The sequence below is a fragment of the Oncorhynchus clarkii genome, chromosome 13 (assembly GCF_045791955.1).
Source record: "Oncorhynchus clarkii lewisi isolate Uvic-CL-2024 chromosome 13, UVic_Ocla_1.0, whole genome shotgun sequence".
NCBI classification, from domain to species: domain Eukaryota; kingdom Metazoa; phylum Chordata; class Actinopteri; order Salmoniformes; family Salmonidae; genus Oncorhynchus; species Oncorhynchus clarkii.
In genome coordinates, this window is record NC_092159.1 from 4212553 (window position 1) to 4227195 (window position 14643).

The 14643-nt window shown below is 50.9% G+C and overlaps 1 protein-coding gene across 5 annotated transcripts in view; it reads right to left on the bottom strand.

Annotated features, from left to right (window-relative positions):
* Positions 1–14643, bottom strand: part of LOC139424299 (tuberin-like) — a 70999-nt gene that overhangs the window by 49471 nt on the left and 6885 nt on the right. For all 5 annotated transcript variants that reach the window (XM_071175999.1, XM_071176000.1, XM_071175995.1 and 2 more), the window contains 11 exons: positions 13864–13990; positions 13637–13780; positions 12622–12759; positions 11196–11299; positions 10751–10832; positions 10496–10651; positions 4644–4763; positions 3927–4049; positions 2804–2910; positions 1326–1521; positions 906–1028 (listed from right to left, as the gene is read on the bottom strand). In XM_071175999.1, coding sequence (XP_071032100.1) covers positions 906–1028; positions 1326–1521; positions 2804–2910; positions 3927–4049; positions 4644–4763; positions 10496–10651; positions 10751–10832; positions 11196–11299; positions 12622–12759; positions 13637–13780; positions 13864–13990 — 1420 coding nt within the window. The remainder of the gene's footprint in view (positions 1–905; positions 1029–1325; positions 1522–2803; positions 2911–3926; positions 4050–4643; positions 4764–10495; positions 10652–10750; positions 10833–11195; positions 11300–12621; positions 12760–13636; positions 13781–13863; positions 13991–14643) is intronic.

Genomic DNA, 14643 nt, shown 5'->3' on the forward strand with positions numbered 1-14643 from the left:
AACAGAACAGGAGGGGGAACTAACACTGACAAGCTACACAGAACAGGAGGGGGAACTAACACCGACAAGGAACACAGAACAGGAGGGGGAACTAACACCGACAAGGAACACAGAACAGGAGGGGAAACTAACACCGACAAGCTAAACAGAACAGGAGGGGGAACTAACACCGACAAGGAAAACAGAACAGGAGGGGGAACTAACACCGACAAGGAACACAGAACAGGAGGGGGAACTAACACCGACAAGGAAAACAGAACAGGAGGGGGAACTAACACCAAGCTAAACAGAACAGGAGGGGGAACTAACGAGATGGCAACCAACACAGGTGAAACCCCTTCCCTCTAACGAGACAGAAACCAACACAGGTGAAACCCCTTCCCTCTAACGAGACAGAAACCAACACAGGTGAAACCCCTTCCCTCTAACGAGACAGAAACCAACACAGGTGAAACCCATTCCCTCAAACGAGACAGAAACCAACACAGGTGAAACCCCTTCCCTCTAACGAGACAGAAACCAACACAGGTGAAACCCCTTCCCTCTAACGAGACAGAAACCAACACAGGTGAAACCCCTTCCCTCTAACGAGACAGAAACCAATACAGGTGAAACCCCTTCCCTCTAACGAGACAGAAACCAACACAGGTGAAACCCCTTCCCTCTAACGAGACAGAAACCAACACAGGTGAAACCCCTTCCCTCTAACGAGACAGAAACCAATACAGGTGAAACCCCTTCCCTCTAACGAGACAGAAACCAACACAGGTGAAACCCCTTCCCTCTAACTAGACAGAAACCAACACAGGTGAAACCCCTACTGACTTAAGGAGGTGGCACCAATAAGCCTATCATCCAACCTCAAAAACATCAATGTAAAAACCAAGACCTGTAACAGTGTGTACCATAGAACAGAGTGTAGAACAGAGCTGGTCTATGCTGCAGGGAGAGGACAGCAGCAGGACTTTATACTGCAGGGTCCAGGGCATCTTGTCTAGTACCAGCTTCAACACCTTCCAGTCTGTCTCCTGGAACACAGAGAGAGAGAGGGAACAACACACAGAGTTAGGGAGAGAGAGACAGAGAGAGAGAGAGTTAGGGAGGGAGACAGAGAGAGAGAGAGAGAGACAGAGAGAGCAGAGCCGCTGCCCACTCTGTACAGGGGGTACAGGTACATAGTCTTGCTATTGTTATTGTACTGCTGCTCGTTGACTACTTGTTACTTTTATTTCTTCATATTCATTTTTTTTCAACTGCATTGTTGGTTAAGGGCTTGTCGGTAAGCATTTCACTGTAGATAGGTAGGTGTGTGTGTGTGTAGGTACCATCTTCAGGCACTGTAGCAGCACATTAAAGGCAGGTGAGTAGGGCAGGCAGGCTGTACGGATGGAGGAGGAGGGAGTAGTGGTGGTGGAGGAGGAGGAGGGAGTAGTGGTGGTGGAGGAGGAGGGGGCAGGACTGCCAGCGGTGGGAGACACTGAGCCTGCAGGCTTCTTCTCACTTCCTCGTTTCTCTGGCTCCCTGGAAACACACAGAGAGCGAGAGAGAGAGCGAGAGAGAGAGAGCGAGAGAGAGAGAGGAGGAGAGGAGAGAGAGCAGGTTAGAATGTGGGGTATTACAGACAAAACGTTCCATTGACAGACATTACACATTGACAGACATTGACAGACATTACACATTGACAGACAGTGGTAGACATTACACATTGACAGACAGTGGTAGACATTACACATTGACAGACAGTGGTAGACATTACACATTGACAGACATTACACATTGACAGAAATTACACATTGACAGACATTACACATTGACAGACATTGACAGACATTACACATTGACAGACAGTGGTAGACATTACACATTGACAGACAGTGGTAGACATTACACATTGACAGACAGTGGTAGACATTACACATTGACAGACAGTGGTAGACATTACACATTGACAGACAGTGGTAGACATTACACATTGACAGACATTACACATTGACAGAAATTACACATTGACAGACATTACACATTGACAGACATTACACATTGACAGACAGTGGTAGACAGTACACATTGACAGAAATTACACATTGACAGACATTACACATTGACAGACATTACACATTGACAGACAGTGGTAGACATTACACATTGACAGACATTACACATTGACAGACAGTGGTAGACAGTACACATTGACAGACAGTGGTAGACAGTACACATTGACAGACAGTGGTAGACATTACACATTGACAGACAGTGGTAGACATTACACATTGACAGACATTACACATTGACAGACATTACACATTGACAGACATTACACATTGACAGACAGTGGTAGACATTACACATTGACAGACATTACACATTGACAGACAGTGGTAGACATTACACATTGACAGACATTACACATTGACAGACAGTGGTAGACATTACACATTGACAGACAGTACACATTGACAGACATTACACATTGACAGACAGTGGTAGACACAGGGCGGCACACAATTGGCCCAATGTCGTCCGGGAGATCGACTGTTTGCCGGGGAGATCTGAGTTTAGAGTGGACAGAGTGTGAAGGTGAACTGACTGTTGGCCGGGGAGATCTGAGTTTAGAGTGGACAGAGTGTGAAGGTGAATTGACTGTTTGCCGGGGAGATCTGAGTTTAGAGTGGACAGAGTGTGAAGGTGAACTGACTGTTTGCCGGGGAGATCTGAGTTTAGAGTGGACAGAGTGTGAAGGTGAACTGACTGTTTGCCGGGGAGATCTGAGTTTAGAGTGGACAGAGTGTGAAGGTGAACCCACCCCATGTCACAGTGGCAGTACGGACTGAACCTCAGAACCCCGTCTTTACTGAGGAACCCCAGACGATGGAGGGAGTCAGTTCTCATCATCAGGAGGAAGTCAAACACCTGAAAGAGAGAGAGAGACAGACAGAGAGTGAGACAGAGACACAGAGAGACCGAGACAGAGAGAGACCGAGACAGAGAGAGACCGAGACAGAGAGAGACCGAGACAGAGAGAGACCGAGACAGAGAGAGACAGAGAGAGAGACAGAGAGTGACCGAGACAGAGAGAGACCGAGACAGAGAGAGACCGAGACAGAGAGAGACAGAGAGAGACCGAGACAGAGAGAGACAGAGAGAGAGACAGAGAGAGACAGAGAGTGACCGAGAGAGAGACAGAGAGTGACCGAGAGAGAGACAGAGAGACACCGAGACAGAGAGAGACAGAGAGTAAGTCTGCTGTGTCACTTTGGACAACGTCCTCATCCCTTCCTTTGTTGACGGTTTCTGATTGGCACCAATGAAAAGGCCTTTTGAGACTTCTGATAAACAAAAAAGGGAGCATTTCCAAACCTGCAGGTGACTGGCGCCCTACCTGCCGCAGGTGACTGGCGCCCTACCTGCCGCAGGTGACTGGCGCCCTACCTGCCGCAGGTGACTGGCGCCCTACCTGCCGCAGGTGACTGGCGCCCTACCTGCCGCAGGTGACTGGCGCCCTACCTGCCGCAGGTGACTGGCGCCCTACCTGCCGCAGGTGACTGGCGCCCTACCTGCCGCAGGTGACTGGCGCCCTACCTGCCGCAGGTGACTGGCTCCCTACCTGCCGCAGGTGACTGGCGCCCTACCTGCCGCAGGTGACTGGCGCCCTACCTGCCGCAGGTGACTGGCGCCCTACCTGCCGCAGGTGACTGGCGCCCTACCTGCCGCAGGTGACTGGCGCCCTACCTGCCGCAGGTGACTGGCGCCCTACCTGCCGCAGGTGACTGGCGCCCTACCTGCCGCAGGTGACTGGCGCCCTACCTGCCGCAGGTGACTGGCGCCCTACCTGCCGCAGGTGACTGGCGTCCTACCTGCTACAGGCCACAGTGGAGCTGTAACATTTGAACCCTAGTTGACCTCTGTGTGACCCCTGTGTATGCTACCTGTAGTCGTATGCTGCAGGCCACAGCGGAGCTGTACTTGCTCTTGTAGTGCAGCTGCAGGTGTCCGATCAGCAGCTCGTACACTCGACTAGCGTGGCTGGCTGGCAGGCTGTACAGCTTACTCTGAGAGTGGAGAGCAACAGAGCACAGATACACTATCAATTCCCCATTCCATCAATCACATGTTCAAATGGAACACTGCATTGACCCTGTGTGTGTCTCTCAGTGTGTGTGTGTCTCTCAGTGTGTGTGTGTCTCTCAGTGTGTGTGTGTCTCTCAGTGTGTGTGTGTCACAGTGTGTGTGTGTCTCTCAGTGTGTGTGTGTCACAGTGTGTGTGTGTCTCTCAGTGTGTGTGTGTCTCTCAGTGTGTGTGTGTCTCAGTGTGTGTGTGTCTCTCAGTGTGTGTGTGTCTCTCAGTGTGTGTGTGTCTCAGTGTGTGTGTGTCTCAGTGTGTGTGTGTCTCTCAGTGTGTGTGTGTCTCTCAGTGTGTGTGTCTCTCAGTGTGTGTGTGTCTCTCAGTGTGTGTGTGTGTGTCTCAGTGTGTGTGTGTGTGTGTGTGTGTCTCTCAGTGTGTGTGTGTGTGTGTGTCTCAGTGTGTGTGTGTGTGTGTGTGTGTCTCAGTGTGTGTGTGTGTGTGTGTGTGTGTGTGTGTGTGTGTCTCAGTGTGTGTGTGTCTCAGTGTGTGTGTGTGTGTGTGTGTGTCTCAGTGTGTGTACCTGCAGTATCTCCAGTAGGCCTCGTATAGCCGTCCTGACATCCTCCATGGGGGATTCTGCCGTGGGGTCTCTCTCCGACACCTCCAGGGGCCCTGGGCACACCAGCGAACGACTCGCCACCTGCACAAAGAGAGACACACACACTCTAATCAAATCACCACCAGGTGGTGAAGGTAGGAAAGAACACCTCCACTTCGCTAATTCTCGTCACAGGGTTCCCACAAGGGTGCGTCCTCAGCCCTCTCCTATACTCCCTGTTCACCCACGACTGCGTGGCCACGCACGCCTCCAACTCAATCACCAAGTTTGTAGACGACACTACAGTAGTAGGCTTGATTACCAACAACAACCAGATGGTCTACAGGGAGGAGGAGAGGACTCTCGGAGTGTGGTGTCAGGAAAATATCTCTTACTCAACTTCAACAAAACTAAGGAGATGATCGTGGACTTCAGGAAACAGCAGAGGGAGCACGCCCATATCCACATCGATGGGACTACGGTGGAGAAGGTGGAAAGTTTTAAGTTCCTCGGCGTACAAATCACGGACGAACTGAAATGGTCCACCCACACAGACAGCGTGGTGAAGAAGGCGCAACTTCAGGAGGCTGAAGAAATTTGGCTTGTCAACGAAAACACACAAACTTTTACAGATGCACAATCGAGAGCATCCTGTCGGGCTGTATCACCGCCTGGTACGGCAACTGCTCTGCCCTCAACCGTAAGGCTCCCCAGAGGGTAGTGAGGTCTGCACAACGCATCACCGGGGGCAAACTACCTGCCCTCCAGGACACCTACACCCCCCGATGTCACAGGAAGCCATAAAGATCATCAAGGACAACAACCACCCGAGCCACTGCCTGTTCATACCGCTATCATCCAGAAGGCGAGGTCAGTACAGGTGCATCAAAGCTGGGACCGAGAGACTGAAAAACAGCTTCTATCTCAGGCCATCAGACTGTTAAACAGCCACCACTAACATTGAGTGGCTGCTGCCAAAACACTGACTCAAATCTCTTGCCACTTAAATAATTAAAGATTGGATGTAATAAATGTTTCACTACTCACTATAAACAATGCCACTTCATATAATGTTTACATACCCTACATTACTCATCTCATATGTATATACTGTACTCTATACCATCTACTGCATCTTGCCTGTGCCGTTCGGCCATCACTCATCCATATATTTTTATGTACATATTCTTTATCCCTTTACACTTGTGTGTATAAGTAGTAGTTGTTGTGGAATTGTTAGATTACTTGTTAGATATTACTGCACTGTCAGAACTAGAAGCACAAGCATTTTGCTACAATCACATTAACATCTGCTAACCGTGTGTATGTGACCAATAACATCTGCTAACCATGTGTATGTGACCAATAACATCTGCTAACCATGTGTATGTGACCAATAACATCTGCTAACCATGTGTACGTGACCAATAACATCTGCTAACCATGTGTACGTGACCAATAACATCTGCTAACCATGTGTACGTGACCAATAACATCTGCTAACCATGTGTACGTGACCAATAACATCTGCTAACCATGTGTACGTGACCAATAACATCTGCTAACCATGTGTACGTGACCAATAACATCTGCTAACCATGTGTACGTGACCAATAGCATCTGCTAACCATGTGTACGTGACCAATAGCATCTGCTAACCATGTGTACGTGACCAATAGCATCTGCTAACCATGTGTACGTGACCATTAACATCTGCTAACCATGTGTATGTGACCATTAACATCTGCTAACCATGTGTATGTGACCAATAACATCTGCTAACCATGTGTATGTGACCATTAACATCTGCTAACCATGTGTACGTGACCAATAACATCTGCTAACCATGTGTACGTGACCAATAACATCTGCTAACCATGTGTACGTGACCAATAACATCTGCTAACCATGTGTACGTGACCAATAACATCTGCTAACCATGTGTACGTGACCAATAACATCTGCTAACCATGTGTACGTGACCAATAACATCTGCTAACCATGTGTACGTGACCAATAACATCTGCTAACCATGTGTACGTGACCAATAACATCTGCTAACCATGTGTACGTGACCAATAACATCTGCTAACCATGTGTACGTGACCAATAGCATCTGCTAACCATGTGTACGTGACCAATAACATCTACTAACCATGTGTACGTGACTATTAACATATGCTAACCATGTGTATGTGACCAATAACATCTACTAACCATGTGTATGTAACCAATAACATCTACTAACCATGTGTATGTGACCAATAACATCTGCTAACCATGTGTATATGACCAATAACATCTGCTAACCATGTGTATATGACCAATAACATCTGCTAACCATGTATGTGACCATTAACATCTGCTAACCATGTGTATGTGACCATTAACATCTGCTAACCATGTGTATGTGACCAATAAAATTGGATTTGACGTATTTATGAAGCCCTTTCTCCATTCTACAGAAACCCAGCCTAAAACCCCAAACAGCAAGCAATGCAGTTGTAGAAGCAGGGATCCGAGCAAGAGAGAGAACAACCTCTCTCAAACAAACACCTTTCACACCTTTAAAAGGGACAATCTGTAGTTGCTACATCCTTCAGAGGACTCAAATGATTGATACGAACCCACTGAATCATGAAGAATATAATTTCTACATGCTCGCTCTGATATTCTGAGTTATTTGTCTTTATGGATGGTTGATCCTTGCATCCACAGCTCTGTCTATGAATCTGAGAGGTTACATTTCTCCTCCCCGTCCCTCAGCCTCGTCCCTCAGCCTCGTCCCTCAGCCTCCAACGGTTACATTTCTCCTGCTCCGGTGTGCGTGTCTCCTACCCTCCAGGAGGCTGGTGAAGTGGTGCGTGTGTGTATCCTACCCTCCAGGAGGCTGGTGAAGTGGTGCGTGTGTGTATCCTACCCTCCAGGAGGCTGGTGAAGTGGTGCGTGTGTGTATCCTACCCTCCAGGAGGCTGGTGAAGTGGTGCGTGTGTGTATCCTACCCTCCAGGAGGCTGGTGAAGTGGTGCGTGTGTGTATCCTACCCTCCAGGAGGCTGGTGAAGTGGTGCGTGTGTGTATCCTACCCTCCAGGAGGCTGGTGAAGTGGTGCGTGTGTGTATCCTACCCTCCAGGAGGCTGGTGAAGTGGTGCGTGTGTGTATCCTACCCTCCAGGAGGCTGGTGAAGTGGTGCGTGTGTGTATCCTACCCTCCAGGAGGCTGGTGAAGTGGTGCGTGTGTGTATCCTACCCTCCAGGAGGCTGGTGAAGTGGTGCGTGTGTGTATCCTACCCTCCAGGAGGCTGGTGAAGTGGTGCGTGTGTGTATCCTACCCTCCAGGAGGCTGGTGAAGTGGTGCGTGTGTGTATCCTACCCTCCAGGAGGCTGGTGAAGTGGTGCGTGTGTGTATCCTACCCTCCAGGAGGCTGGTGAAGTGGTGCGTGTGTGTATCCTACCCCCCAGGAGGCTGGTGAAGTGGTGCGTGTGTGTATCCTACCCCCCAGGAGGCTGGTGAAGTGGTGCGTGTGTGTATCCTACCCCCCAGGAGGCTGGTGAAGTGGTGCGTGTGTGTATCCTACCCTCCAGGAGGCTGGTGAAGTGGTGCGTGTGTGTATCCTACCCTCCAGGAGGCTGGTGAAGTGGTGCGTGTGTGTATCCTACCCTCCAGGAGGCTGGTGAAGGGGTGCGTGTGTGTATCCTACCCTCCAGGAGGCTGGTGAAGTGGTGCGTGTGTGTATCCTACCCTCCAGGAGGCTGGTGAAGGGGTGCGTGTGTGTATCCTACCCTCCAGGAGGCTGGTGAAGTGGTGCGTGTGTGTTTCCTACCCTCCAGGAGGCTGGTGAAGTGGTGCGTGTGTGTTTCCTACCCTCCAGGAGGCTGGTGAAGTGGTGCGTGTGTGTATCCTACCCTCCAGGAGGCTGGTGAAGTGGTGCGTGTGTGTATCCTACCCTCCAGGAGGCTGGTGAAGTGGTGCGTGTGTGTATCCTACCCTCCAGGAGGCTGGTGAAGTGGTGCGTGTGTGTATCCTACCCTCCAGGAGGCTGGTGAAGTGGTGCGTGTGTGTATCCTACCCTCCAGGAGGCTGGTGAAGTGGTGCGTGTGTGTATCCTACCCTCCAGGAGGCTGGTGAAGTGGTGCGTGTGTGTATCCTACCCTCCAGGAGGCTGGTGAAGTGGTGCGTGTGTGTATCCTACCCTCCAGGAGGCTGGTGAAGTGGTGCGTGTGTGTATCCTACCCTCCAGGAGGCTGGTGAAGTGGTGCGTGTGTGTATCCTACCCTCCAGGAGGCTGGTGAAGTGGTGCGTGTGTGTATCCTACCCTCCAGGAGGCTGGTGAAGTGGTGCGTGTGTGTATCCTACCCTCCAGGAGGCTGGTGAAGTGGTGCGTGTGTGTATCCTACCCTCCAGGAGGCTGGTAAAGTGGTGCGTGTGTGTATCCTACCCTCCAGGAGGCTGGTGAAGTGGTGCGTGTGTGTATCCTACCCTCCAGGAGGCTGGTGAAGGGGTGCGTGTGTGTATCCTACCCTCCAGGAGGCTGGTGAAGTGGTGCGTGTGTGTATCCTACCCTCCAGGAGGCTGGTGAAGTGGTGTGTGTTTCCTACCCTCCAGGAGGCTGGTGAAGTGGTGTGTGTGTGTTTCCTACCCTCCAGGAGGCTGGTGAAGTGGTGTGTGTGTGTTTCCTACCCTCCAGGAGGCTGGTGAAGTGGTGTGTGTGTGTTTCCTACCCTCCAGGAGGCTGGTGAAGTGGTGTGTGTGTGTATCCTACCTTCCAGGAGGCTGGTGAAGTGGCGTGTGTGCGTATCCTACCCTCCAGGAGGCTGGTGAAGTGGCGTGTGTGTGTATCCTACCCTCCAGGAAGCTGGTGAAGTGGTGTGTGTGTGTATCCTACCCTCCAGGAGGCTGGTGAAGTGGTGTGTGTGTGTATCCTACCCTCCAGGAGGCTGGTGAAGTGGTGTGTGTGTGTGTATCCTACCCTCCAGGAGGCTGGTGAAGTGGTGTGTGTGTGTGTATCCTACCCTCCAGGAGGCTGGTGAAGTGGTGTGTGTGTGTATCCTACCCTCCAGGAGGCTGGTGAAGTGGTGTGTGTGTGTATCCTACCCTCCAGGAGGCTGGTGAAGTGGTGTGTGTGTGTATCCTACCCTCCAGGAGGCTGGTGAAGTGGTGTGTGTGTGTATCCTACCCTCCAGGAGGCTGGTGAAGTGGTGTGTGTGTGTATCCTACCCTCCAGGAGGCTGGTGAAGTGGTGTGTGTGTGTTTCCTACCCTCCAGGAGGCTGGTGAAGTGGTGTGTGTTTCCTACCCTCCAGGAGGCTGGTGAAGTGGTGTGTGTTTCCTACCCTCCAGGAGGCTGGTGAAGTGGTGTGTGTTTCCTACCCTCCAGGAGGCTGGTGAAGTGGTGTGTGTTTCCTACCCTCCAGGAGGCTGGTGAAGTGGTGTGTGTTTCCTACCCTCCAGGAGGCTGGTGAAGTGGTGTGTGTTTCCTACCCTCCAGGAGGCTGGTGAAGTGGTGTGTTTCCTACCCTCCAAGAGGCTGGTGAAGTTGTGTGTGTTTCCTACCCTCCAGGAGGCTGGTGAAGTGGTGTGTGTTTCCTACCCTCCAGGAGGCTGGTGGAGTGGTGTGTGTTTCCTACCCTCCAGGAGGCTGGTGGAGTGGTGTGTGTCTCCTACCCTCTGAATGATGTCCAGGAGGCTGGTGAAGTGGTGTGTGTTTCCTACCCTCCAGGAGGCTGGTGAAGTGGTGTGTGTTTCCTACCCTCCAGGAGCCTGGTGAAGTGGTGTGTGTGTCTCCTACCCTCTGAATGATGTCCAGGAGGCTGGTGAAGTGGTGTGTGTCTCCTACCCTCTGAATGATGTCCAGGAGGCTGGTGAAGTGGTGTGTACTACAGCTCTCAGCCAGGTCCACCAGTAGCTGGGTAGCCTGTCTCCTCACAGCCAGGTCTCTGTCCTCTGCTATCCCACTGAGCTGAGGAACCACCACCACCTCGATCAGCTCCTCCTGGGAAGGAGAAGACAGAATGAACACACAGGGAGAGATGGAGAGAACGGGAGAGGGAGTCAATGAGAATAGTTTGATGGTGAGTGAGTGGGTGAGTACCTCGTAGAGTTGGCGGTTGGTGCTGAGGACAAAGGAGAGGATGTGAAGCACTTTGATCCTGATCACACTACGACTCTCATTCCTGGGGGGAAAGAGAGAGACACACACAGAAAGAGAGACCCAGAGAGAGAGAGAGAGAGAGAGAGAGAGACACAGAAAGAGAGAGAGACCCAGAGAGAGAGAGAGAGACACACAGAAAGAGAGACCCAGAGAGAGGAGAGAGAGAGAGAGAGAGAGAGAGAGAGAGAGAGAGAGAGACACAAAAAGAGAGAGAGACCCAGAGAAGCAGTTTAACACAAACTTTCTTTCCCTAAATAATGTTCAACATAAGATGGGAATGACAATCACTCAACGGGTACCTATAACAACTTTTAGTTGGGTTTTTGTTTCCATAGTGACTGCCTGTTTTGGTATCCGTGGCGACCACACAGCACTATCCAGTTACCTGAAGAACTTCTCCATAAGGCGGTGTAGGCTCTGGATCCACCCGTCTTTAGCTGGCTGGATGGACTGGGCCCGGTACGATATCAGAGTCAGCACCGACGCATCCTGATGACATCACAACAACAACTCCTTACAAGAACAATGGAAGACAAAGTGAAGGCAAATAACAGACATCACACAAAGACTGTCAGACACAGGGAAAAAAAGAGAGAGAGAAGGGCTGATAAGAGGAAGAAAGGAGAAGAGGAGGAAGAGGAGGGCCGATGACAGGGGGAAAGGAGAAGAGGAGGAAGAGGAGGAAAGGAGAAGAGGGGGAGGAGGAGGAAAGGAGACGAGGGGGAAGTGGAGGGCCGATGAGAGGAGGAAAGGAGAAGAGGGGGAAAGGAGTAGAGGGGGAGGAGGAGGAAAGGAGACGAGGGGGAAGTGGAGGGCCGATGAGAGGAGGAAAGGAGAAGAGGAGGAAAGGAGAAGAGGGGGAGGAGGAGGAAAGGAGACGAGGGGGAAGTGGAGGGCCGATGAGAGGAGGAAAGGAGAAGAGGAGGAAGAGGAGGGCCGATGACAGGAGGAAAGGAGAAGAGGGGGAGAGGAGGGCCTATGAGAGGAGGAAAGGAGAAGAGAGGGAGAGGAGGGCCTATGAGAGGAGGAAAGGAGAAGAGAGGGAGAGGAGGAAAGGAGAAGAAGGGGAAGTGGAGGGCCTATGAGAGGAGGAAAGGAGAAGAGGGGGAGAGGAGAAGAGGAGGAAAGGAGTAGAGGGGGAGAGGAGGAAAGGAGAAGAGGAGGAAAGGAGTAGAGGGGGAGAGGAGGAAAGGAGAAGAGGGGGAAGTGGAGGGCCTATGAGAGGAGGAAAGGAGAAGAGGAGAAAAGGAGAAAATGGGGAAGTGGAGGAAAGGAGAAGAGGAGGAAGAAGAGGAGGAAAGGAGAAGAGGAGGAAAGGAGAAGAGGAGGAAGAGGAGGAAAGGAGAAGAGGAGGAAGAGGAGGAAAGGAGAAGAGGAGGAAAGGAGAAGCGGGGGAAGAGGAGGAAGAGGAGGAAAGGAGAAGAGGAGGAAGAGGAGGAAGAGGAGGAAAGGAGAAGAGGAGGAAGAGGAGGAAAGGAGAAGAGGAGGAAAGGAGAAGAGGGGGAAGAGGAGGGCCTATGTGAGGAGGAAAAGAGAAGAGGAGGAAGAAGAGGAGGAAAGGAGAAGAGGAGGAAGAGGAGGGCCGATGAGAGGAGGAAAGGAGAAGAGGAGGAAGAGGAGGAAAGGAGAAGAGGGGAAGAGGAGGGCCTATGTGAGGAGGAAAAGAGAAGAGGAGGAAGAAGAGGAGGAAAGGAGAAGAGGAGGAAGAGGAGGGCCTATGTGAGGAGGAAAGGAGAAGAGGAGGAAGAGGAGGGCCTATGTGAGGAAGAAAGGAGAAGAGGAGGAAGAGGAGGAAAGGAGAAGAGACTTACAGGTCTTTTGTCAGCACACTTCTCTACCAGACTGAAGAACTTGTCAGATGATCCATGGAAGCCGTTCTGCTCATAGAGCTCCTCCACTGTAGTCAGCAACTCAAACACTATGGACTTCAGCTCTGCACTGCCTATCGACTGGAAAGAGAACTCAAACACTATGGACTTCAGCTCTGCACTGCCTATCGACTGGAGAGAGAACTCAAACACTATGGACTTCAGCTCTGCACTGCCTATCGACTGGAGAGAGAACTCAAACACTATGGACTTCAGCTCTGCACTGCCTATCGACTGGAGAGAGAACTCAAACACTATGGACTTCAGCTCTGCACTGCCTATCGACTGGAGAGAGAACTCAAACACTATGGACTTCAGCTCTGCACTGCCTATCAACTAGAGAGAACTCAAACACTATGGACTTCAGCTCTGCACTGCCTATCAACTGGAGAGAGAACTCAAACACTATGGACTTCAGCTCTGCACTGCCTATCGACTAGAGAGAGAACTCAAACACTATGGACTTCAGCTCTGCACTGCCTATCGACTAGAGAGAGAGAACTCAAACACTATGGACTTCAGCTCTGCACTGCCTATCAACTAGAGAGAACTCAAACACTATGGACTTCAGCTCTGCACTGCCTATCAACTGGAGAGAGAACTCAAGCACTATGGACTTCAGCTCTGCACTGCCTATCAACTAGAGAGAACTCAAACACTATGGACTTCAGCTCTGCACTGCCTATCGACTGGAGAGAGAGAACTCAAACACTATGGACTTCAGCTCTGCACTGCCTATCGACTGGAGAGAGAACTCAAACACTATGGACTTCAGCTCTGCACTGCCTATCGACTGGAGAGAGAACTACATTAATTTTCTCGGTCTGTCTGTATGTATGTGTGTGTGTGTGTGTGTGTGTGTCTTTGTATCTGTGTCTCTGTGTGTGTGTGTGTGTCTTTGTCTGTGTGTGTGTGTATGTCTTTGTCTGTGTGTGTGTGTGTGTGTGTGTGTGTGTACCTGAATCTGCTGTAGTAACCTCTCTATGATCCCCAGCAGTATGTCCCATGTGACCACCTGGAGTTCCTTGCCATACTTCTTTATCAGTCTGGTGATGGACAGAACGATCTCATACGACACCATCTCGTTGGCACACCACATCGCCTGGGGGTTAAAGGTCAGGGGTTGGTCAGAGGTCAAAGTAAAAACTTCTCTAATGCACCTTTAAAATGCTCTCTGGATCCTACCTTATAGAATGATGGGAGGACCAGGGTAGGGGTGTTCTTTAAGGCTGGGAGACGGTGCGCCCCCCATAGAGCCATCCCTACGAAGAACACTGCTCCTCTCAGCAATGGAGAATCCTCCATATACGCCCTGACAGAGAGAGAAAGGACAGGTTAGACACACACACAGAGAGAGGACAGGTTAGACACACACACACACACAGAGAGAGGACAGGTTAGACACACACACAGAGAGAGGACAGGTTAGACACACACACACACACACAGAGGACAGGTTAGACACACACACACAGAGAGGACAGGTTAGACACACACACACACACAGAGAGAGGACAGGTTAGACACACACACACACACACACAGAGAGAGAGGACAGGTTAGACACACACACACACACACACACACACACAGAGAGGACAGGTTAGACACACACACACACACAGAGAGGACAGGTTAGACACACACACACACACACACACAGAGAGAGGACAGGTTAGACACACACACACACAGAGAGAGGACAGGTTAGACACACACACACACACAGAGAGGACAGGTTAGACACACACACACACACACACACAGAGGACAGGTTAGACACACACAGAGAGAGGACAGGTTAGACACACACAGAGAGAGGACAGGTTAGACACACACAGAGAGAGGACAGGTTAGACACACACAGAGGGAGGACAGGTTAGACACACACAGAGGGAGGACAGGTTAGACACACACAGAGGGAGGACAGGTTAGACACACACAGAGGGAGGACAGGTTAGACAC